Source organism: Alexandromys fortis, unplaced genomic scaffold, assembly GCF_014885135.2.
Source record: "Alexandromys fortis isolate MF-2015 unplaced genomic scaffold, M_Fortis_MF-2015_v1.1 scaffold_204, whole genome shotgun sequence".
NCBI classification, from domain to species: Eukaryota; Metazoa; Chordata; class Mammalia; order Rodentia; family Cricetidae; genus Alexandromys; species Alexandromys fortis.
In genome coordinates this window covers 2,612,052-2,636,627 of record NW_026068116.1, presented here as the reverse complement: position 1 = coordinate 2,636,627, position 24,576 = coordinate 2,612,052, and the positions used below count along the sequence as shown (strand labels likewise).

At 42.4% G+C, this 24,576-nt stretch overlaps 2 protein-coding genes across 14 annotated transcripts in view; one reads left to right on the top strand and one right to left on the bottom strand.

Annotated features, from left to right (window-relative positions):
* Anln (anillin, actin binding protein) overlaps positions 1-21,701 on the bottom strand; it is a 69,801-nt gene extending 48,100 nt beyond the window's left edge. For all 7 annotated transcript variants that reach the window (XM_050124897.1, XM_050124899.1, XM_050124898.1 and 4 more), the window contains exons 1-7: positions 21,539-21,701; positions 14,765-14,915; positions 12,756-13,067; positions 9,429-9,814; positions 7,532-7,754; positions 4,429-4,619; positions 3,202-3,309 (exon numbers count right to left, since the gene is read on the bottom strand). In XM_050124897.1, coding sequence (XP_049980854.1) covers positions 3,202-3,309; positions 4,429-4,619; positions 7,532-7,754; positions 9,429-9,814; positions 12,756-13,067; positions 14,765-14,915; positions 21,539-21,556 — 1,389 coding nt within the window. In that variant the 5' untranslated portion in view covers positions 21,557-21,701. The remainder of the gene's footprint in view (positions 1-3,201; positions 3,310-4,428; positions 4,620-7,531; positions 7,755-9,428; positions 9,815-12,755; positions 13,068-14,764; positions 14,916-21,538) is intronic.
* Matcap2 (microtubule associated tyrosine carboxypeptidase 2) overlaps positions 21,509-24,576 on the top strand; it is a 50,650-nt gene continuing 47,582 nt past the window's right edge. For 3 of the 7 annotated variants that reach the window (XM_050124908.1, XM_050124906.1, XM_050124905.1), the window contains exon 1: positions 22,043-22,133. Coding sequence is in view for 1 of the 7 variants with exons in the window: in XM_050124911.1 (XP_049980868.1) it covers positions 21,509-21,625; positions 24,345-24,414 (187 nt within the window). In the remaining 6 variants the exon portion in view is untranslated. Of the gene's footprint in view, positions 21,626-21,840; positions 22,134-24,344; positions 24,415-24,576 lie in introns of those variants that run through there. The other 4 variants (XM_050124910.1, XM_050124909.1, XM_050124911.1 and 1 more) reach the window with 3 other exon arrangements.

Here is a 24,576-nt window from a genome sequence, read left to right as displayed (position 1 = left end):
GGCCCCCAGAATTTAGTGCGCTCCATGACCACAGGCCACACCAGCAACAACCTGGAGTTTCTTAGCATCTTAACAGAGTCTTCTCTGAACTCACAAGTGCTTCTCTAGTTTAAGGCCTGCATCAACAAGGGGCCACCAGGGCTATCCAAGCAACCTCTCAGCTGCATCAAAATGTTAGCTCCAAAACCCTTCGCCAACACTCCAATTTGGCCTCCCCTGAAAATGGTTTGTGCTTCTCCATACACCCAATCCTGACTGTGCCTCCAATCCCCCCAACACTCTCTCCCCTCTGGTCAGCTGATGCTCTTCTTCCTTGATTCTACTTACTTTCTTATCCCTCACCTCCCCCCAGGGTGGACCTCAACCTCAGAACTCTTCACTGCAACCACCTCCTCACCAGTGACATCATAGGGTTCATACCACCAACCTTCCAGACCTCTTGTTTGGGAAAACCCTAACCCAGGACTGACCAAAATTCTTCAAATCAACACCTAGACTCTTAGGTTATTCCTGTGCAATTTTGTTATAGTACACATGTATACTCTTACAGTTCTGGTGGTTTGAATAAAAAATGTCCCCTACAGTTCATGTATTTTAACATGTGGCTGCCAGCTGGAGGTGTTATTTGGGGAGGTTTTGGAACCTTTTGAATATGGAGTCATGCTGGAGGTAAGTATATCACAGGAATGGGTTTTGATGGTTTATAGCCTTACCCTACTTCCTGTTCTGTTTCCTGTTTGTGGATGAAAGGATGGCCAGCCGGTTCCTGCCTCTATGCTTCATTGATTGTTACCATCATTTCCCACCATTGTTGACTCTACCCTCTGGAACACTATGCTAAAACAAACCCTTTCTTCCCTAAGTGGCTTCTGTCACGGTGTTTATCACAGCAGCAGAAAAGTCACCAACACATGGCCACCTGAGTCTCAACAGAAAAGTCACCAACACATGGCCACCCGAGTCTCAACAGAAAAGTCCCTGACACATGGCCACCCGAGTCTCAACAGAAAAGTCCCTGACACATGGCCACCCGAGTCTCAACAGAAAAGTCACCAACACATGGCCACCTGAGTCTCAACAGAAAAGTCACCGACACATGGCCACCTGAGTCTCAACAGAAAAGTCCCTGACACAAGGCCACCCGAGTCTCAACTCTACTATCTTGGTCCCTTCTGGTTCTCAGTTAGCCTCTCTTCCCTTCAAGTATTTCCCCTGCCATGCTCTAGTCAAAGGCAGAGAAGTGAGCGCCTCCCTTTCCTAGAAATAAACACAACAGCCACTAACAGACCCTCAGACCTGGCCAGCAGCTCGGCGCCAGACGTCAGGGCCGGCAGTTTCCACCTTGCTTTTCTCACAAACGGTTCCCTCTCCTCATCCTACAACCATCAGCTCCTTTCCCTTCACCATAACTTATTAACTTAACTCCTTTCTATCAATGCTAAAATATTCCTAAGTCACAGAAAACAAAACACAACAATTCAAACACACTTTGCCTTTTTATACCAAGGCACCACCTCCTTTCTCCCTCCCATTTAGACAGAACTTCTAGCAACTGCCTATACTGGCTCTGCTCTCCTTCCCCTGCCAGCCCTCCTCATGCCTGCATTCTTTACCTTACACATCACAGCAGACTTCGTACTTGAAACCTCAGCACGCACAAACACCAAACAGTCAAATCTCAGTGGACTCATTTAAACCCTCAGGGGATAAACTATCCCTTCTTTCTCAAAAAGGTTTGTCCCCCTGGACCTTTATGACACTCCTGTTTTTTCCACCCATGATTTTGCCTACTCCTTTTGTGATAAACAAATGGGTTTCTGGGGAAGGAAAGCTCTGAACTCCCTGTTAGTATCATATTCTTAAGTTTGGCCACATGCATAAGTGCTGCTATCTCATAGGCTCCCAAGGAATTATTTACTACAACATAATCTAAAGATTCCTGACTCCTTCGGAATCTGGCACTATGGTACCAATGCCAAACGTTGCTAAGAAGTCTAGTTAAATATCTGAAACCAATCAAAGAAAATCATGGATGAACTTGAGAAAAGAAGAGGGAAGAGAAAAGAAAATTGGAACAAGAAAAATAAACCTATGGTAGCGACTGTCACACTGGCTGACAGGCAGAAAGATTGGTAACAGATTAGAAAATATTAACTGGATCTATATATTCAAGTGTGACTGTGTCTGTTTAAGGAGGGACTTACTGAAGACTAACTAGAATAAAGAAACAATTAGAAGGCATATGGAACCTGAAAAGGTTGCAGACACTAAAGGGATCATATGTAGATGTGCTGGGTAGTTTTTGGTCAACTTGACAGAAGGCAGGGTCATCTTGGAAGACTGGCTGACAGGCAAGTCTGTGAGGCATTTTCTTGATTAATAATTGATGTGAAAATGTCTACCCCACTGTGGGTGGTGTCATCCCTGGGCAGGTTTATAAGAAAGCAGGTTGAGCAAGTCATGAAGAACTTGCCAGTAAGTAGCCTTCCTCCATGTTCTCTGCTTAAGTTCCTACTTTCAATTTCTGCCCGGACTTTTTTTCATAATGGACTATAAGATGTAAGCCCAAATAAACCCCTCTTTCCCCAAGCTGTTTTTAGTCAGAGCATTATCACAATAGAGAAACAAACTAGAACAGTAGAAAAGTTAAATAGTCACCAAGGAGAATCGTAGATTCTTAAGAAGTATTTAAAACCAGCATCTAAGTAGAGCACTAAGACTGACTGTGAAAGCTGCAGAAAAACCCTGTCTCAAAAAACCAAAACATAAAGAAAGAAAGAAAGAAAGAAAGAAAGAAAGAAAGAAAGAAAGAAAGAGAGAGAGAGAGAGAGAGAAAGAAAGGAAGGAAGGAAGGAAGGAAGAAAGAAAGAAAGGAAGAAAGACTGACTGACTGTGAGGTCAGTGAGAAAGCTGTAGAGTGGGATGGAAATGGAAACCACAAGGAAAGGAGTTATTTACACCTAAGCACCAGGAAAGGGAAAGAGTAGCGTCATTGGAAAGAAGGTGTTTAAAATCCATTTTACGAAGCTGGGCACAGTGACTCACACGTATAATCCAAGAACTTGAAAGGCTGAAACAAGAGGATTACTTAGTTTGTAACAGTCTAAGCTAGATTTAGAGACCATCCTCTCAAATCCAAAAACTTAAAAACTACTATTACTTTAGTACATCAGGGACTTTTATATTTCTTGTTCACATTACCTTTTGGGTTTCTAGCTGTTTGCTTCTTGACTTTTCATCCTTTTCTGCACTCCATAAATTGCCCTTGTCCAATCGACCACGAAGACATGCTAGTTCTTTTTCACGTTCCTAAACCCATTAGATAAGGCAGTACTTTACACAAGAGCCAACAGCATTTAAGAATATCCAAATACTAGTAAAACATTTCTTAAAAGCATGGTAGCATACAACTGTAGTCCGAGCACTTGGGAGGTGGAGGCAGCAGGAGCAGCTCAAGATGATCCTCAGTTATAGAGCTAGTTAAAGATCAGCTAGAACTTCATAAGGGCTTATCAAAGGAAGAGTTAAAAAATCATTTTTCTTGCTGGCGATGGTGGCACTCGGGAGGTAGAGGCAGATGGATCTCCATGGGTTCAAGTCCAGCCTGTTTTACAGACCGAGTTACAGGACAGCCAACGCTACACAAAGAAACTCTGTCTCAAAAAAAAATTGTACTCAGTTATAAAATATAAAGACTCATAACAGGGCTGGCAGGGGGAAGAGAGCAGAGCCAGTATAGGCAGTTGCTAGAAGTTCTGCCTAAATGGGAGGGAGAAAGGAGGTGGTGCCTTGGTATAAAAAGGCAAAGTGTGTTTGCATTGTTGTGTTTTGTTTTCTGTGACTTAGGAATATTTTAGCATTGATGGAAAGGTGTTAAGTTAATAATGATACAGTTTTTCACGTCCAATTTGCAGTAAAGGGTACAGTGAGCCCAAGTGTTGCTTATTAAAGTCAGGGGTGGTGATCAAATCTATAATCCCAGCACTTGGAAAGCTGAGGTAGAAGGACTTACCAAGAACATAGGGCTAGCCTGGGCTGCCTAGTGAATTCCAAGGTAACCTAGGCTACAGAACGAGATATGTCTTATAACTAGAGCATGTCCTCAAAAGGATTCTCTCTAGCTCAGCCAAAAAGATCCATATTTGGGCTGGAAAGATGGCTCAGTGGGTAAGAGCACTGCCTGCTTTTACAGAGGACCCAGGTTCAGTTCCAATAACTCAAAGGAGGCTTGCAACCATCCCAGTTCCAGGGGATCTGGTGACCTCTTCTGGCCTCTGCAGGCACTACATGTATGTGGTGCACACACATACACGCAGGCAAAACACCCTGACACTTAAAATAAGCACATCTTTTTTTAAAGAGACTCATATTTATTTCTTAGGGTCCATGCTGAGGTCATATAATAAGAATGAATGCAGAAAGCCTTACCTGTTTGAGCTGCTGGGCTACCTGGGTAGTAGAAGAACATGTGTTTTGCTTGAATAACCTTTCCTGGATGGCCTTTGTGTTTGGAGTGATGTTGGGGGTTCTATGGGATGCTCTGTAACTTGGACTTTCTTTGCTGTGTTCTTGACAACGCTCTCCAAAGCGTTCCAGGAAAGGCTTAATTCCTCTTCCTCCTATAAAAACATAGTTTTGAAATCTAGTCAAAAAACTAGCAATTATCATTTCCAAGGCAAAATTCTAAAATCCATTAGGTACAAAATGCTTTGTTTCTAGAAATAGTCATTCAAAAAAGAAACTAAAATTGTTCAAAGAATCTATTAATAACATGCTCTAAATTTTTTAATTATATGTATGTATGTGTCTCTGTATAGGGGTGCCCATTAGTAGAAGTACCAACATAAGTAAATCAGATGTCAATTCCCTTGGAGCTGGAGTTACAGGCACTTTTGAACTGCCTGACATTAGGGCTGAGAATTGAACTCAAATTTGCTCTGAAACAGCTGTACATATCATCTTACATGATGAGTCATCTCTTCAGCCCCTATGTCCTAAAATGTATAGGATTTAGTTAATTAAAAAGGGGGGAGGGGACGAGAAGGTGGCTTAGCTGTTAAAAGTGCTTGTGGCAAAGCCCTGAGAGCCTGCACTGATCCTCAGAATCCTTATAGATTTAGTGGCTCACTAAAACCATTCATCTGAAATCTCAGACTCAGCACTCTACAGTCAAATGGGAGGAGGAGAAATGGCTGGAAATTCAAGAGCACAACAGAGAAATAAACAAGAGGCCCTGCCTCAAAATAACATGATAAAAAGCAACTCCAAAGCCAGGCGGTGGTGGAACACGCCTTTAATCCCAGTACTCGGGGAACTCAGTGAGTTCGAGGCCAGCCTGGTCTACAAGAGCTAATTCCAGGACAGGCTCTAAAACTACAGTGAAACCCTGTCTCTAAAAAACAAAAACAAAAAAAGAAAGCAACTCCAGACAGCTGTCCTCTGACACTCCTACAGGCCACAGCATTCAAATAGGCACATAAATTATTTCTTTTTATAAATTATGAGTTACGCAACTAATAGTTGTAAAAGACTGCTATGTGAAACAGTACAAAGTACACACACACACAAACACACCTGTTGCAGAATATTATTTTAAAAAGAGGACAACACATGGCTTCTCAGCGTTTTGGCTAAGATCAAGTATGAAAGAGAAGAACACACACACTTATATATATTGCCACCTCTACCAAAGGTTGTTATTTAAAGTAGAGTTAACGTATTGGAGGCTGACAACACTTTCCTGCGACAGACATGAGAGTAAAGACTGAAAGAAGTCACAGGAAAGAAAGAAACAGATGTGGCTATTATAATAAACTTTATTTGAAGAGGAAACGAAAACAAACAGCAGAACTCAACATATGGCCATAGTTTGAGGACTACGTGTCTTTTACTACCACTTCAGGTATATATCTTTAATCCCAGCACGTGGGAAGTAGAGGCAGGTGGATCTGAGTCTGAGAGACAGCCAGGACTGTTACACAGAAAAACCTTGTCTTGAAAACCAAAACCAACCAACCAAAGAAAAATCATTGTGACTCCAAAGGATCCTGTAATTATTTCTTTTCTGTTGTCCCTGTCGTCATCACCCCGCCTGCAGCTTCGTGAGTGCTGGACATTAGACCCAGAGCCTGTGCTTACATCCAGGAGCTCTGCCATTTCTAACTGGAGCTCCCCGTTTCTAATCCTCATCTTAGTGCATCTAGAAATTGTCAGTGGCTCTCTGCTTACTCTACTTGAGAAAGACTGTGTTTTCAGGAAGTTAAACATAGGCTAGGGATATGGCAGTTGATAGAATATACACTTAAAGGGCACAAAGTCCCGTTGTTTAATCCCCAGCACTGCATAAACTGGGTATGGGGGTGCATCCCTGCAATAAGAAGATCAAAAGTCCAAAGTCATCCTTACCTACAGAGTAAGCTTAGGGCAAGCCTGGGGCACATTAGCTCCTGGGTCAAAAGAAATACACTCAAAAAAAAAAAAAAAAAGTTGGGGAGTGGACAGGGAGATGGCTCAGTAGGTAAGACCATTTGCCCTGCAAGCATGAGGACCTGAATTTAAATCCTCAGCATCTGTGTGAAAAAAGACAGGTACAAATTTATATGCTTGTACCCTAGCCTTGGAAGGTAGAGATATATGGTTCCTGGGTGCTCACTAGGCTCATTTAGCTTAGCTAAATGGAGTTTTCAACTTAATGGGAGATCCTGTCTCATGAGAGGAAGACTAACAATGCCCTCCCCTCACTTCCACATGTGCATGCAGGCATACACACAAAGTTACACAGTGCACTGCAAAGTCTGTCACCATGTATTTATGCTAACTGTTTTAGTCTTCTGTTTCTCAGTCAGTAATGTGTAGCACACTAGACGGTAAGTCACGAGATAAATATAGCATTTTATAGAACATCAGCTTACTACTATAAGAAATACAAACTTTACTTATATATACAAAGTATACATATATGTAAATATAATGGGCATGCAATACTCTATATACACACTAGTGTCTCTAGTGGTGGGGTGGAGCAGAGACAAATGGATCCTAGGAGTTTGATAGCCCCCAAGCTTAGCCAAGGTAAGATTAGATTTACTCTCATCAGAGTAAAGACTGGAAAGCAGTGTTCTACATCCTGAAGACTGGATCTCCACTAGTCCCCCAAGATGTAGGTTCTAATTTTACTAGATCAGAAAACAGAGGTAGCCTGATCATCCTGTGTAAACTGTTGCAACATAAGAGATTAAATGCTTCTTACCAGCAAACAGCTAGTGTTCTCTCATGAATATGTTTTCTATCAGAGCCCAGTAAGAAAGCTTCAATTCAGTGGTTGGGAAGATAAAACATCATTATGTCAAGGTCATCTTTGTTGGCATAGCAACTCCCCAGACCCTGGAGACTATGGGGATCTACAGATGGAGACCAGCCTGGGCTACTGTAAGTCCCAGGCCAGCCTGAGATACATATAAAGATCTTGACTCACAAACTGGAAAACAATAAGTGAACATAAAATAAAATGTTGAAAATGAGCATACGTAACCTGGTGTTGCAGGTTTGTCTCTGGGTTGGGACTGCAGACAAAAGTCCCTGTTTGCTTCCTCTTTGGTCTGAACTGCCTGGGGTAAAGCTGCTTTCTCCCTTGGCTTCGATGCCTCTGTTTTCAGAGGACTAACGCTTCTGTGAAGTATCTCAGGAATTTGTGCCTCACAGCTCTTAGTACTGGGGGTGAGAGCCTCAGATTTCACAGGGGAAGAGGTGGCTTTCTGAAACACAGGGTAAACAGCAATTCTATCATAGTTAGAGCCACAAACAACTCAAGCCCCACTTCCTTGGCAGCAGCTAAACAACTCACCAAAAATACTGTTCTTCTGTTCTCTAATATATCATACTAACTTGAATGTTTTTTAATCAGCTTATAAAATGCTACTGCTTAAATTGTAGGCAATTTAGTCTCACAATATATTGACATCTAAGTAGATATCAGTGGTAGGGTCACTCACAGTTTTATTAGAAAAATTTCAAATTATTGGATTAGTACTTTTATTAAACTTTCAAATTATGTTACATCAAATTATTTTTAATTAAATTAATATCAATTCAATAAGATATAACTTGAGTATTCATGACTCAAAAGTACTTGGGATAGAAGTGTTTAAGACTTTGAATTTCTTTTAAAATATTTAACAATGAAGTATCATTGGGATGGGACCCAAGCTTAAAGACATAATTAAATTCTGTTACATATACACCTTAGATACTGCCTGGAAATAATTTTAGATTGTCTTAAAAATAAATATTTCGCTGGGCGGTGGTGGCGCACGTCTTTAATCCCAGCACTCAGGAGGCAGAGGCAGGTAGATTTCTGAGTTTAGGGCCTGGTCTACACAATGAGTTCCATGACAGCCAGGGCTACACAGAGAAACCATGTCTCAAAACACCAGAAAAGAAAAAAAAATTTTTTTTTCATGCAAAAAGGGTGGGAGCACAGCTCAATGACACAGTGTTTGCTCTGCATTCAGGAAGCCTTGGGTTCAATTCCCAGTACCACAAATAACAAAATGCATATGAAATGAAGCAAAGTTTCGTGGAACTTCCCACTTGTAGAATCAAGCACTCAGAAGGCTTCATTCAGAATTTTGAATCACTTTGGATTTGAATTTTTGAGATTAGAACTGTTCAAACACTAAATCATAGACTTGAAAGTTGATTATAAAAAATAACCAGGATTCAGCCAGGAACTATGCTATGTATTTTAAGCAGATCAACTTAACTTTCTAATAACCCTGTACACTGATTTTATATAATAAAGAAAATAAGCTTTTACAATATTAAGTAACTTGTACCTAGTCACATTTCTCACTTTATTTCAGAGGTGGAATTGAAGGCAGGTTGATCCAAAACTGTCTACACTGACAGGTCATCTTCAGCAATAATATCAACACTCTTTTTCCTTTTTGTTAAATTACTGAGATAACATTACATGCATAAAGTAAAAGTTCCGAACACTTCAAGTGTTAAATAGAGAAAATGTCATTGCTACATTCCTGTTTGTAAATGGGCCTTCCTTGGAGGCAACTACAAATATAGGGTTATACTCTCTACCCAGAAATATTCAGTATTTCATATTTATACATACTTATAGAGGTATTTTAATGGAGGGATTAATTTTAGTTTTTCCCCAAATGGCCCCAAAGAGGCCCCATCATATTCCATTATTATATACTCTTGATTTTAAAAATTTAATTAATATAATTTCAGTCACAAAATGTTAATTTTAATATTAATGTTAATCTATCTTAATTACCAAATTTATAGTTTCCACTTTTTATAAAACATTCAAAAAACACATTAAATATGCAGGACATATACTACATAATACATAGTAATATTACTATTTATAACAAAAGTTTCAAAAGACCAAAATGGTATTGACTCACCACAGAGCTGGACGCTGAGGCTTTAAGCAATGATCTATCGGCAGCACTTGAAGATGGAGCTTTACTGACAGAGGCATTGCTATCCTTTTGGGAACAGCATGTAGCTTCCTGTTGAACACTGCTACTATTGATGCTAGCAGATGCTCCACTTGCAGAGGAAGATTTGGATAAACAAGTGGTACCAGGCTGTTCTTGTACACTATTTTGCTTTGCAGATGAGTGGCTTACATCATCTTCCCAGGAGCAAATCGTCGCAGCAAGGTTGGCCAGACGGCCCCTTCTCCCAACTGGGGTAGCTGAGGCATTTGAAAGGGGTGGCTTGGAAGGAGAAGCAGCCTTTTCCTCAGATGGCACTGGTGAGAAGTGTGAGCCTTCCGATACATCATCTGAAAATGTTTTCAGAAAAATCAAAAACCATATTCAACAGGTTTTTTTAATGTATAATCACACATTCAACTCATACAGAATTTTTAAGGGATTAATTGCATGCATGAAATATTACATTACTTAAATGTGACATGTTTTTCAAATCAAATTGTACTTAATCCAAATTGAAACACTCTTAACATGTACTTTTTTGGGTTATTTATTTAGTGCCTCTAATTCAAGGATGGGAAGCTGATTTTGAATCTTGTCAACCTACGTAAAGCTGGACACAACAGTGAGAACACATGTGCTGAGGCACACATATGTATCATATACAAACAAATGAAATATTTTACAATTTAAAGATACTATTGTATATTTCACGTTTAATTCTTTGAGTTATAACCTACAGAATCCTTTTGTTTTAAAAATTGAAGTCGACCAATGACGCCCAACATAAAGCTCTAAGATAATAGAGGTGTCTACATCTACACATGTAGCGCTCAACACGTGTGTAAGGACTGAAATGTGCCTAGGGGAACTGAGAAATGGAACCCAATTTTAATTAATTTAAATAAAGGTTACTTATGATAAATGGCTGTTAGGATAGCATAGATTTGAACAATTCAGTATTTCATGTGTAACAAATCTCAGCTAGTAATACCTGATGAAGAATCTAGGCCTGTATGTTCAAAAACTTTGTATATAAGGAAACCAAAATTTGGGGCACATCATTCTCTATATATGCAATTAAGAGAGAGACACCCCAAACCCCATCCTCCTTCTGCCCAAGCTTCTACCCCGGCCTCACCCCTCTAAAACTTCCACCCCTCTAAAACCTCAGGAATCTTGTTTCAAAAGGTTCTTCCTCCTTGTAAACTCTTTTCATATAAATATGTGCTGAAATAAGTTCATTTTACTTAAAAACAAGGGGTGATAAAATGGCTCTGTGGGTATAGATTAGTGGTTCTCAAGCTGTGGGTCTCGACCTCATTGGGGTCACCTAAAACCTTTCACAGCGGTCACCTAAAACCATCTGCATTATCAGATACTTACATTATGATTCATAACAGCAGCAAAATTAGAATTAAGAAGTAGCAACAAAAATAATTTTCTGGTTGGTGGCCACCACAACAAGAGGAAGTGTAAGAGCCTCAGAGTTAAGAAGGTTGAGAACCACTGTGACAGATGCTTGCCAAGCCTGACAATCTGAGTTCCATTTCCCAGACCCACATGGTGGCAGGAGAGAACTGAATCCTGCAAGTTGTCCTCTGACCTCCCCATGAATGCCACCACCCCTACACTTACAAAAATAAAACTTTTAAAATAAACAAACAAATAAATAAATGAAGGCAGGGCAGGAAGACGCCTCAAACTTTCTGTTGTCCAATACTACTCAAAATCTCAGTTAAAATGTAAACTCCGGAGGCAGAGGCAGGCGGATCTCTGTGAGTTCGAGGCCAGCCTGGTCTATAAAAGCTAGTTCCAGGGCAGGAACCAAAAAGCTACATAGAAACCCTGTCTCGAAAATCAAAAAAAAAAAAAAAAATGCATAGTAATGAGGAGCTGGAGAAATGGCTCAGGGTTAAGAGTACCTACAGTGCAATTACAAGAACTGTTATTCAGACCCTAACACCATAGAACAAGCTGGGATCCTGCAACCCTGTAACTCTGGCTCTCTCTCTGACGGACCCACTGCCCTCTTCCTCTCCTCCACATAGGCACAGATGTGCAGCTGTATGCATGTATATACTCAAGCAGACACATATGCACACAAACATACACGGACTAAAATAAATGTTCTTTTAAATTTTTGGTGCAGGGGCTGTTTGGTTCAGCCCCTGCACCAAATTAATAGTACTTGCTGTTCTCCCAGAAAACCTGGGTTCAGTTCCCAACAACCACATGGCAGCTTTCAACAGTCGCTGGGGCTCTCACACCCTTCCTTGGGCTCAACAGGCCAGGCATACACGGTGTATACCTACTTACATACTGGAAAGCCCATAATTTTTTTACATTAAAAATGAAGCTTATCGCCGGCGGTGGTGGCGCACGCCTTTAATCCCAGCACTTGGGAGGCAGAGGCAGGCGGATCTCTGTGAGTTCGAGACCAGCCTGGTCTACAAGAGCTAGTTCCAGGACAGGCTCCAAAACCACAGAGAAACCCTGTCTCGAAAAACCAAAAAAAAAAAAAAAAAAATGAAGCTTATCAATTTATTCATATTGCTTTGTCTTAGTTCTGGCCATGCACCCTAATTAAAGGGTTTTATAATCAAGAGACAAAAGCACACCTTGAGTTCCCCATACTTTTGAGATGCTAATCTAAAGTTTTTCCTATCTATATTTTCTCTGGACCTCAGTTCCTTTCTAAATACGGGTATTTATGAGAAGCCATTTCAAGGATTTTACCCAACAAGTCAAGGAATCCATACAGTTAGTGACAAAAACAGCACTGTACAGAACCACTAACTGGCCTGCAGGGAAGGGTCACTCATTTACCCTTTCCCAGACTGGCATGAGACTGTGCTTTAGTAACCTTTCTTCCCTACCCAGGAGCACTGCACACCTTAGTCTCTAATTTGATAAGTGAACCGAAGAATAGGATTCCTGAATATAGAGGTGAGGGTCAGTACTTTTTCACTGCAAATGGAAAGTAATTCAGTACTAGGTGAAGTTTCTGTATTAGTTCAAGAACCTCAAGATCTACTTCGGTGAGAATGATTCATTTTCATTCATTTTTTATGAATATATTCCTGGCATATCAATTATCTAGAAGCAAAGAACACACATATAAATAAAACAAAAGCACTTACCTTTCATGCTACTCCAGGCTGGCCTCAAATTTATAAACCTCCTGTATCAGCCTCCCAGATGCTGGGATTAAAAACAAGAACCCCCATATCCAGCTACAAGCTGAATCTTACCAAAAGAAATTCAAGGACCACCCATATCATTTAATACCTGCTATATCACTATCCCAATGGCGCCGTTGCTCAGCAAGTTTTTGCATTCGAGTTTTAACAGAGGAGGCGGCAGATGCTTCTGATCTTGAGTTCAGCCCTCTGCCCATGCTGAGCAGCGATGTTGGGGCAGCCGCAGAATCACTGATGGCAGCTGGTGCTGGGGGCTGGGCCTGAGGGGGTTCAGGCCTTGGAGAACAAGGTTTTGCAGCAGTTGGCTCAACAGGTTCTTTATTTTCCAAGTCCAAAACTTCAACTTCAATTTTGTCAGAACATCGTTTTTTTGATGGTGATGGTTTCGTACAAGATTTCTCTAGATCCAAAAGAACAACAAAAACCCACACTGAAACCCTGCAGTTTCGCAGTCTGAAAACTAGGTGGGTACTTACTAATGAGGGATCAGACTTCTCTAATACTTGAGCTACTTCTGTTATAAGAAAAATGCAAAAACCTGTCTTTTATTAACTTTGAAATTAGGCAAAAAAAAAAACCCACCTTTTTTGGGGCAAATATGTCATTTTTTCTGTTAAAACCCTCAATGAAAATAAATGTAAACATCGTCAAGATGCACACATAAGATTGTATAGAGTTTTAAGATAACAGGAACAAACAGCACACACACAAGAATACCAAGTACTTTAAAGAACTTTAAGGATCTCATAGCTCAATCACCTTATTTTAAGGGAAGAAAAATCAAGCTTGGAGAAACTAAGTTGTAGAAAACAGGCTTTCTGATTTGTTTGTTTTTTGTTTGTGAAACGACCTTTCATGGACAATAGCTAAAGTAAGGCAGAAGGGGAGAGAAGTGGGTCTGAGGGCAACTGAACTATCTGTTCTACAGCAAGCAAACAAACCAGCACAAATACTTAGCGTCTCATCACTGAAACTTCTATGGCCATATGTACAGGATGTGAGAGATCCTAAGGGCATCATTCAAAACAAGGCTTCACTTTACCCAGGACGCGGCCTCACTGCACCTCTCGGGAAGAGTATGTGGAAGGGATGTGTACGCGTGCTCTTCTGTGCATGGCACAGGCGTGTGCAGGTGCACATGCAGGTCAGTCAGGTTGAAATGGGTGTCTTCCTCCACGTGCTCTATCTTATCACTGTAACTGGAAGCAGGATCTCTCTCTTGAACTCAGAGCTCATCAGTTCAGCTAAACCAGATGTCCAGTTTGCCGTGACAACCCTGTCCCCATCTCCTGTGTCCTTGCCGTGTTCCAGAATGTACATGATTGCTGGGAATTCAAACTCCTGTCCTTACAATGGTGCTTCAAGTACTTTATCCACTGACTCATCTTCCCAGCCAAGAACATTAATATTTTAAACTAGAATGAAAGGCCAGTGAGATGGTTCAGTGGGTAAACAAGCTTGCTGCACATTCCTGGTAACCTGAGTTTGCTGTCCAGAACCCACACGAAAGGTGAAGAGAGGAAACCAATCTAAGGAATAGGCCTATGGTCTGTCTCCATACACGCACCAGGACACACTTGCCCACACAGACAACAATATATTCTTTTAAACAAACAAAAACTTGGAAGATGCCCACTGGAAATATGGTCCAGCAGCTAAGAGAACTCTGTTCTTCCTTCCAGAGAACCCAGAACCCACATGGCAGCTACCAATTGTCTAGAACTCCAGCTCCAGGGGTTTTAGTGCCTTCTTCTAGTCTCCACAGGCACTGCACACATATGCTGCACAGACACGCATGCAGGTAAAACAGTTATACAAATAAAATAAAGATAAGTAAATCTCCAAAAAAAGTTTTAAATTTTTTAAAGTTAAGAGCATGAGTTTCATAGACACCAAAGTTCTCTGTTCTGGCTTCTGGCAGATCTGAGACCTGAGCTAACAACCTTGAAAAATAACAGAAGGCTGCCCTGGCCCCATTGGCTGTTGCATTTGTCTCCTAAAGACGGGTTCTTCTATGTACATAATAAAATGTTTGGGGCTCATATCCTCCAAAACCCATGACATTTTTATCCCTTCCCCACCCCTGCCCAGTCTTACCTTCACCCCCTGAGAGGGACTGCTGATTATTGGCTTCTGAAAGTGGCTCTCTGCCTCGCTTAGCATGTGCAGACCTTGCTGCTGCCGTGGGCCTCTCAGCCATTTTTCTCTGAAGATTCTCTCGTCTGGCACGGGTTCGTTCAAGCAACTTCTATATTATACCAGTGTTAAAACACAAGGTTAGCCAGAGGTCCACAAAACCTTAGATGCCTGCTAAAACCAACAACTGGTATGTAGGATAACAGTCAAACACATTTCAAAGGTAAAATCCCAAATAATCAAACAAAAATTTACCAGATGAACTAGCATCCCAACATCAAAATTACGAGATTCAATCTAAATATTAATAAGCAGTATGTAAAGACACCTATCTAAGATTTAAAATGCTTCAAGTTTTTGTTCCAATCAAAAGATATAATTTGAGACCGGGGTGATAGTTTAGTGGATAAAGTGCCTGCCATGCAAGCATAAGGACCTAAATTCGGACCCCTAGTACCCGCTTAAAGCCAAGCATGGTGGCATACATCAGGAACCACCAGGGAGGGACAATGTCAGGATTCCTGAAACTCAGTGAAAAACCTGGCTCAAGACATAAAGTGGAGAAAGACTGAGGAAGAAAACACATCAAACCCTTGCCACCATGTGCATGCACACCTGCACACATAGCCACACACATACACACACACACACACACACACACACACACACACACACACACACACACACACAAAGGAACTCTGTATCACCATTCTTGAATCTGGGTTGACTGGCCAGGCCTTATGATTTGCTTTGACTAATAAACTATGGCAGAAGTAACACACTGTGTGACTTTCAATGTTAAGTCCCCAAAAGGCTTGCAGTTTCTGCACTCCCTTTCTTGGACTGGTACTGAAGGGACACTAGCCCTCTTGAGCATGTGGCTCTGGCACATGCTCCTACCCCATTCCCTCTACCTTACTAAAAACCTTTAAATTACATTCCTAAAGCTAGCCACCAATGTCTATTCCCTTATTTGGCCACTTCTTCCTCCTGGTACCAAAGTCCAGAAATCAAAAGCCCCCATTGAGCCGGTGGTGGCGCACATCTTTAATCCCAGCACTCAAGAGGCAGAGACAGGAGGATCTCTATGAGTTTGAGGCCAGCCTGGTCTACAGAGCTAGTTCCAGGATAGGCTCCAAAGCTACAAAGAAAGCCTGTCTTGATAAAAAAAAAAAAAAAAGAAAAAGAAAAGAATGCCTCCTTTGGCTCACCTCATTAACATGGCCAATTAAAATTAAACACCTCATCCTAACACAGGGTTCCCTTTCCCTGTATAAACCACTGCTTGCCTATGGGCCGTGTCTGTCTCCTCTCTATCCAGAGGCAGTCCTTTGTCCTTCCCCCTCACACCCTATCTCCTTTACCACCACATCCTGGCCCATTCTCACACAGACCTCCCTTAAAAATTACACGTTATGAGGTCATTTGCTGTTTTCTGCCTGAGTCAGAAAGCAGCCACTTTAACTTTTCTTCCTCTCTGTGCAAACAGGCGTTTGGGTGTGGTTTGTGCCCCCACTGTTTGGGGTTCCCCTTCAGGCACATCATGAGCAAAGTCCAGGTTTGGCATGCTGGAGCAACAACTCCACCGAATGCCTGCATTATTGCATCTAGCTCCAGGTAATTTTCCATAACACTAAGAAACGCTACAGAACTGCCAGACAAAACCAACAGATAAACAGCCAGTTGAGCCCAGTTGGCCAAACTCCGGTGTCACTGAATAAAAAAGAGATGTGGGTGTGGAGGAGCAGGGAGGGAATATGGTGAGACTGCACAGTATGTTAAAGCATATGCTGCCAAGTTTGACCTAGAATTTACCCTTGGAACCGATGTGGTAGAAGGAAAGAACCAATTGCCTTCTGCATTCCACATGTGCCTGGCATGCATGCACTACCACCCCCACACAAGTAAATAATGTAATTTTGTTTGTTTGCATGTAAAAATTCACACATGCATCCATCTAAGTGCTCATGGAGGCCAGAAGAAGCGGTTGTGAGCCACTCAATGTAGGTGCTGAGAACAGAACTCCACTCTTCTGCGGAACAGCTTTCTTCAACTGCTGAACCATCTCCAGCAAGAAAAATTTAAATTAAAAAAAAAAATCTTAGTATATGCCTGGATGTGGGTGAACAGCATGCATGCCTGTGCCCGTGTAGGTCAGAAGAGGATAGTCACCCCCAGAACTGGAGTTATAGATGGCTGTGAATTGCCACATAAGTGCTGGGAACTGAGCCCAAGTCTTCTTCAAGAGCAACATGAGCTCTTCGCCACTGAGCCACCTTCTCCAGTCTCTCCCATTAAAATATATTTAACAGAAAGTAGTTGTTGTTTAAGTCAGTATGCTAGACAGAAAAATGGTACCTCAAAAAATGCTTGTGTTCTAACCCTCTGACCTATCAATGTGACCTTAGAGCAAAGGGGTGAGAAAACAGATTTTCTCTTAGAGCTTCCAGAAGGAATGAAATCTTACCCACACTGACTCTGACTCGATTAAACCCACTTCAAACCTATGACCTATAGAACTGAAATTTTGAGTTACTAATTTATTTATTTATTTATTTGAGACAGGGTCTCCTGGATCTTATGTAGACTAGGCTGATCTCAAACCCGCAAGAGATACACTAGCCTCTGCCTCCTGAGTACTGGGATTGGAAGGGGTACAACACAATGCCCAGTTTAAGCCATCTAAATTTATAATTTGTTACAGTTTCAAAACTAATACAGATGCTCAGATCTGAAGTTGTGACAAGCAGCAAAAGAGTGACCCAAATAGGAAGTCTTTCATAACACACTTCCCAAGGAGAAAAATGCTAAAATATCTTGTTTTATTAAATAAAAACTAATAAATACATAAAATATCGTAAGTTCAAATCTTAGTCACTGGATAAATTCATGAATATTCCTTATTTCTTACTCTCAATTGACAGACATTCCTATTTGAACCAATGTGATATAAAACAATTTACTCTCCCTCAAATGCACATAATTAAAGGGCATAGATATTCACCACCCTGCATATATAAAGCAGTAATTAATACAGATAGGGATTAAGCTATTTATTTGAATTCCTTTAAGAAAGCCTTAGAAGGAGCACAAGGCCTATCAAGTGTGGTGGTCACTCTTGTAGTCCCAGTACTCGCAAGGCTGAGGACGGAGGAGGTAGAGAGATCATGAGTGGGAAGCCAGCATGGGATACACAAAGCTAGTTCAAGCTAGCCTGGCCTTTATGCAAGACTCCACCTAAAACAAAACAAAACATGAATAAAACTTGGGTTAAGGTGCAACTCTGCACTTAGATACATCTTCTAACTTAAGGTTCACTGAAAGAAATGACAATCAAAATGCTGGGCAATTAAAATCTTTTATGAGCCCACGACCTTCATCCCCTAAAGAAATCTTCTTCAATCAACTCAAAAGTCATCAGACTGCTATACAAATTCATAACGGCTTGCTAATCTTTTGATAAAGTCTATCACTCTGAGAAAACACCATAACCCTAACTATATCCACTATGGACATGCCCAGCATTCCATTCCCTGCGGTCGAGTACTTGAGTCAGCACAGCAATGGTTCACAACACAAGAATGTGGTTGGTTTTGCCACTCAAATACACACAAGTGCTCTACTGTTTGCAATGGAGTCAAAATTCATACATGATAGAGGAAAATTTTAAATACTCTAAAGAATAAAATAAGGTTACTAAGTGCCAAAGATATTTTATTCAAGAAATAATGTCCTCTATATTACATAAATGTAAGTGCTCAGTATTTTAAGTAGACCTTCTTTATACTGCATCATTTAAATATAAAATATTTTCCTTAAAACAAAAATTAGAGCTTCAGGAACCAGCCAGAGGAATAGGATGGAGGACGTAAAAAGGAAAGCAGTGAGAGAGAGGGATGAAGTAAAACAAAGTAAAACGACACATCCGTATGGAAATGCTGTAGCAAAGCCCACAGCTTCAAATGCTATTACTGTTTTATCACACCTTCAGGAAGGTGTGATAGAGTACACCTATAACCCTAGCACCCAGAGGATGGAGACAGGAGGATCAGGACTTCAAGGTTACAGAAAGCTGGAGATCAATATGGGATGCATAGAGCCTTTCTCAAATGGGGTGTGGGGGTGTAGCTCAGTCTTTACAAGGACTTGTGTTCAATCCTGACCAAAAGTAAAACTTCTATCTGATATGTTAATTCAACAAGATGCTTTTAAGTATGTTTGATGTTGGAGGAAACATGTCTGAATGGGAGAAAACAGCCCATTTAGAACGCACACATTCTGGAAGGAAACACATTTAACAGATAGTTGCAAGTGATATTTGTGATTTGGCAATGAAGCTCCAGAGATGAACTTGCAGACTGGAAGCTAAATGTGAGTTTATACAGCAGAAAAGGCTGGTGAAGTGAGAACCGCCGACATCAGGGCGGCAGGGAGAGCACAGGCCCGAGGCAGAGTGTTGTCCAGGACTGTAGCACGTGATACAGGAGTTAGTAAGAGAACGAGGTTCATTTCTTTTCTGTTTCATGACAGCATTGGTAAGGAATCACTCTGGGCGAAGTTTTTTAAAATTAATTCCTAATAATTTTCTGTGTTGCATGGTTTTGAGTAAGACACTTGTTTAAAAAGTCATTTATATTGACATCAGTCCTTTTTTAGACAAAAAAAAAACCCTATCAGAAATTCATTTCACAGTGCATAAATGTTATGAATGCTGTCACTGAGCACCTCGAAGCTGGAGCTCACTACGGGGCCCTCATTACCAATTAAGGTAAAGCTGTCAGAGCTGTGATTCCAGTAGCAACAGACCTCGCTTTTCAGAATATAAACTACAAGTTAAGGCATGCACATTTCCCAAACACTTTCTAAAATGCCCCAGACTGGAAGGTTCTCTTTATCTGAGTTTTGTACGAGCTTCCAAAGGGCATTTTTAATTAAAAGTACAAATTTCAACCAAACTTCTGAAGTGTGTTGATCCTGTCGGTTACTAAAAACATACAGCATTGTTCAAAGTAATTTTATTCTTTTAATAATATGGAATATCATTTTTAATGGTTATATAATCTAGAATTGTGGTAATTTTTACTGACATGCAAGTTTTAAGAATAAATGCTTTCAATAAAAAATTCAAACTCATAGGCAAACGAATATATATTTTGGGACAAAGTTTCTGTGTATGTAGCCATGGCTGTCCTGGAACTTGCTCTGTAGATCAGGCTGGCTTGAACTCAGCCATCTGCCTGTCTCTGCCCAGCTGACATAAGTCAGTCTTTCAGAGATTCATTGTAAATGACAGGTATTTGGTGAACAGTCATCCCTATTCTCTAAAGCTGCCACAATGTCCTGGATGTTTCCACGAGAATTTTCTGCAGTTCATTTATTTTTATTTTAGCTTTCATGTACTCCTGGGTACCACATGTGTATGGGATCTGGTGCCTGTGGAGGCTAGAAGGAGGCACTGGGTGTCCTGAGACCACAGTCACAGACTGCTGTGAGAGGAGAATGGGTGCTGGGATTTGAACCTGGGTCCTCTGGAAGAGCTGTCAGTGTTCCCAACAGCTTAGCCATTTCTCCAACCCTCTTCTGGCTTAAAGTTAACATAGTGTTGTTTCCCTCAAAATAACGGAGAACTTCAAACATGGGGAAAGCACAACGGTCTTGTTGAAACCTTTAATTGTTGAAACTCTATGTCTTGGGCTTAGCTTGTGAATTCAACTATTAGGTACACTACCCAAATTAAATTATTACTATCTTCTATGACATTTTCCAATGTAGTAAAGAAACACCGTACGCCCACTTTGCAAAACTCACAACATAGTCTTGAAATTTGCAAATCAGCTTAAAGAAAGAAAAGAAAAAGAGGAACTGTTCTGGAATAAAAGAGTGGGCAAATAGCAACGGGAAATTCCTTAATGTCAGTGCACAGCTGCAACACGAAGCTAAAACTAGAGATAAAGAATAGGGTTAACAACCTACTCGAGACCCTATTCCCAAGGGAGAGACGAGGAAGACACTGTTGGAATGATGTGCTACATAAACACTGGACAGTACAGTAGCCTTCCATCACACGCTAATAATTCCGGTTCACACAATAAACACCGTTCCCTTTTAATCTGTGTTAATCCTGCGCATGAGACGTCTAAAGTTAGCGGAGCAGAGACGTCTGAAGGAACTCGCGGCTAGAGCACCTGGTCGCTGCTGGGACTTGGCTGATTTCATCACGGGATTCTTTAAGTGCACAGCTCCTCAGGGCCGGTGAAGCCCTTTATCACCTCCCATCGGATTCCCAGCACACAGTACGAGTCACCGGGCAGACTCCACCCTGCCAACTATTCCAGCTTTCCGGCAGGACCGGTCCCAGCCGACCGCAAGCCGCACTCTCCCGGGAGAAGGCGGGGCGGAGAAAGGAGGGAAGTGCGCTCTCTGTCACCGGGAACCGGAGGGCAGGGGCACGCCAGAGCTCCCGGCGCTCGCACTTGGGAGGTGGAGGAAGGAGTTCGCGGCCAGCGCGGGGTTTCTGAGGCCCTGTCTTCCCTGCCTTACCCGAGAGTCCAAATCCGCCCTGTCTCCTCCGCGGCAGCCAGAGCGGCAGGCGGCCTGCGACCCCGCGGTTTCCGCCCGGCAGCACGCTCGCGGTGCGCACGCGCCGCGCGGCCCGCCGGTGGGCCGCAGGCTGACAGGCAGCGCGGACGGGGGTCCGCAGGGGTCATGGTTCACAGCACCCGCAGAGTCTCTCACCTCTGTAAACGGGTCCATCGCCCCAGGCCTCACGTGTGGCAGACGAGACGGTGGGTTCGGTGGTTCAAATTCAGGAGAAGGAAAGAAGTGAGTGCGGGCTCGGCGCAGCTCCGGTGGAAGGCAGGAGGCCGGGCGGCGGGCTCTCCCACACCCAGTCGGCTCTGCCCTCGGTGCCGGCTCTGTCGCTGACCACGGCCGTTCAAATTTGAATTTCAGCGCCCCGGACGGCGCGCATGCGCGGGGGCCGGGCGGGGCCGGGCGGGCCGAGCCTCGCTTGTCCCCGCCCCGGAGCCCGGTCACGTGACACGGCGGCTCTTGCCTTGTCCCGAGCTGCTGGCCTTCCTGGTCGCCGTGGGTGGGGTCGCTCCTGCCGTTCAACTGCCTTGGGAGAGCGCCTGCCGTGCCGCTCGCACCCACGCATGCTCTAGCAGGTCCTTTCGTGGTTCCGTCAGCTCCCGCCGCCCTGCCTTCTTCCTCGGTGGGCCTTTACGAATCCGGCCTGGGTCTCCCGGGCCCTTGGGCTTGAAGTCATCTGTCTCCTGCCACCAGAAGAGGCATTGGACTGCAAGCTTGACACTCCTGAGAGGCCACTCTGGTGGGTCCCCACACTCGCATTCAGTAACTAGTTCTTTGTCCTTGGGAAAAATAACAGTAATAGACCGTGCGACAAGTTCATTCACAGGCCCCTCGATTTCAAATCCCAGCCACCTGTACCCAAACGTCAGCACTGAGAACACTAGGGAAGCCTTCTAGTTCAATCGTCCACATTTGAGAGCAGGGACAATTGAAAGGCCTGTTTTTAATAAAAGTTCCCGTTTACCAGCCAGTAAGCAGGACAGAAATTACTTCCCCAATATCTCTTTATCTGAATTTCTTTTTCCTCTTCCTGGGAGGGGTCTTTTGTAGATGCTCAGACCCAGGGTGTCCAAGAAGCAGTGTCTAACAAAACAGGGCTGTCAAAGCTCCAGTTGTAGAACTGTTTGCCTTACCCAAAAAGGTTGAGAAAGCACCCAAATCTATATGCTCCTTGTGCCCAAGTTGGTGTTTGTGAGACCTAAAGTCTTGAGGAGTGTGTACGAGAAAAATACACGAGCAAGGCCTCTGGTGAGTCTGTGTATAGTAACTGGGCCCATGACAGGATGGAGGATGCTTTCCTAATTGAGCAGAAAATTCGATGGCAACGTGTCGAAGGGTCAGGTCCAGAGTCAGAAAGCTAAATAAAAGTAGGAAGCTTGGGACTGGCAACAAGGCTCATGCTACGAAGGCCCTGGCTGCCAAGCCTTGGAACCTGAATTCTAGGCCAAAACCAGGTCCAGCAAATTGTCCTGTGGCCTGCACACACAAAGTAAATAAATGCATGTAAAAATAAAAATAATCTGTAGATTGTCATAAACTGAATTCTGGACATGGAATAAGAGCAACTTTTAAGAATACAGCTTTGTCGGAGGTGGTGGCGCACACCTTTATTATTTAGCACTTGGCAGGCAGAGACGGGTGGATCTCTTTGAGTTCGAGGCCAGCCTGGTCTGCAAGAGCTACTTCCAGGACAGGCTCCAAAGATACAGAGAAACCCTGTCTCGAAAAACCAATAATGATAATGATAATAATAATAATAATAATACTGCTTCCGTGCTGGGACCACAATATAACAGGAATAATAAACTTCCCCAGTTCCTTGGAGCTGTGGGATGATAAAAGTGTGTCATGTATGGGGTTGCTAGAATATAAGTCAAATGTGCTACCTATGAACCAAAGGGAAACGAAGCCTGAATCTTTTTCAAGATTCAGTAAAGGGGTGTGTGTATGTGGGGTGTGGCTGTGTATGTCAGTCTTGGGAATGAGTCATGGGAAATTTATGTAGCCGTTGTGTCTTCTGGCTGTTGCTCTGGGATCCTTGGTTTCATTATAAACAACAATTTAATTCTAGCCAGCTTGAGCAAAGCAATAGACCTGCTCTAAACTTGTAGTCTCTCTCTCCGTACAAGCCCTGAAGGATTGGCCATTGACTATGTCTTAGTTGTAATAACAGTAGGGACAGTAGCTCCCACAGTCCCATAGCTCCCATGTCGGAAGCGCCTGGTATGACCAGACACCATGCTTCAGATTCAAGGCTGCTCCCCTAGACGGCCGCGGTTGTCTCCCACGGCAGTTCATTCTTCTGTTTATAACCTGGAATAACTTTTCTCATTAAAAAAATCTTTGCTAGGTGTGGTGGTAATGCATACAGTCTCAGCACTTGGGGGGAGGGAGAAGAATCAGGAGTTCAAGACCAACCTCTGCCTAAGAAAAAGAAGGAAAGAAAAAATACACATACATACATGTTCATTTAAAATGATAACCAAGGACTGGAGGGATGGCTCAGCAATCGAGAGCATTGCGGTTTTTCCAAAGGACCCACCTTCAATTCCCAGCAGTCACACAGTGTCTCATAACCATCCATAACTCCAGTCCCTGGTGTCCAGTTCCCCCTTTAGCATTTGTGGACACCAGGTACACACATGATTCACAGAACTACATGCAGACAGAACATCCATACATAAAATGTATGTCTTTTAGAAAGACAAAGCAGAGATGATGAGCCCGAGAAAATGAGTATTTCCTCTTTGGAAGATCTGTTCTTTCAAACAAGTAATTATGTCTCTTGTAGATAAAAGTAATGGGGAGCTTAAAAACCCCCACAAAAATGTGGTAGCATCAACCTCATCAAGAACTCCAAATACATCCATTTCCAGTTAATTTTTCAAAATTCACATACAGTCCCACAATTGACAAAGTAATACAATAACAGATATTTGTATTTTTACAGAGGGAAAAAAGGCCGAGACCTGAGCAGAAGGCAGTGACGAGAAGGATCAGACAAAAGTTCTCCGCCTCAGGTTACCTCGCTGACGGCCCCTTCTTTATACATGTATTGTAGTGAAGAAATGAGAACTACCAAAAGTTAATATCAAGTGGAGCATGGGGACAAAAGGCTGAGGCAGAATGACTTCCTTGCAGGGCTAGCCTTTGCTACATAGTGAGCTTCAAACCAGCTTGGG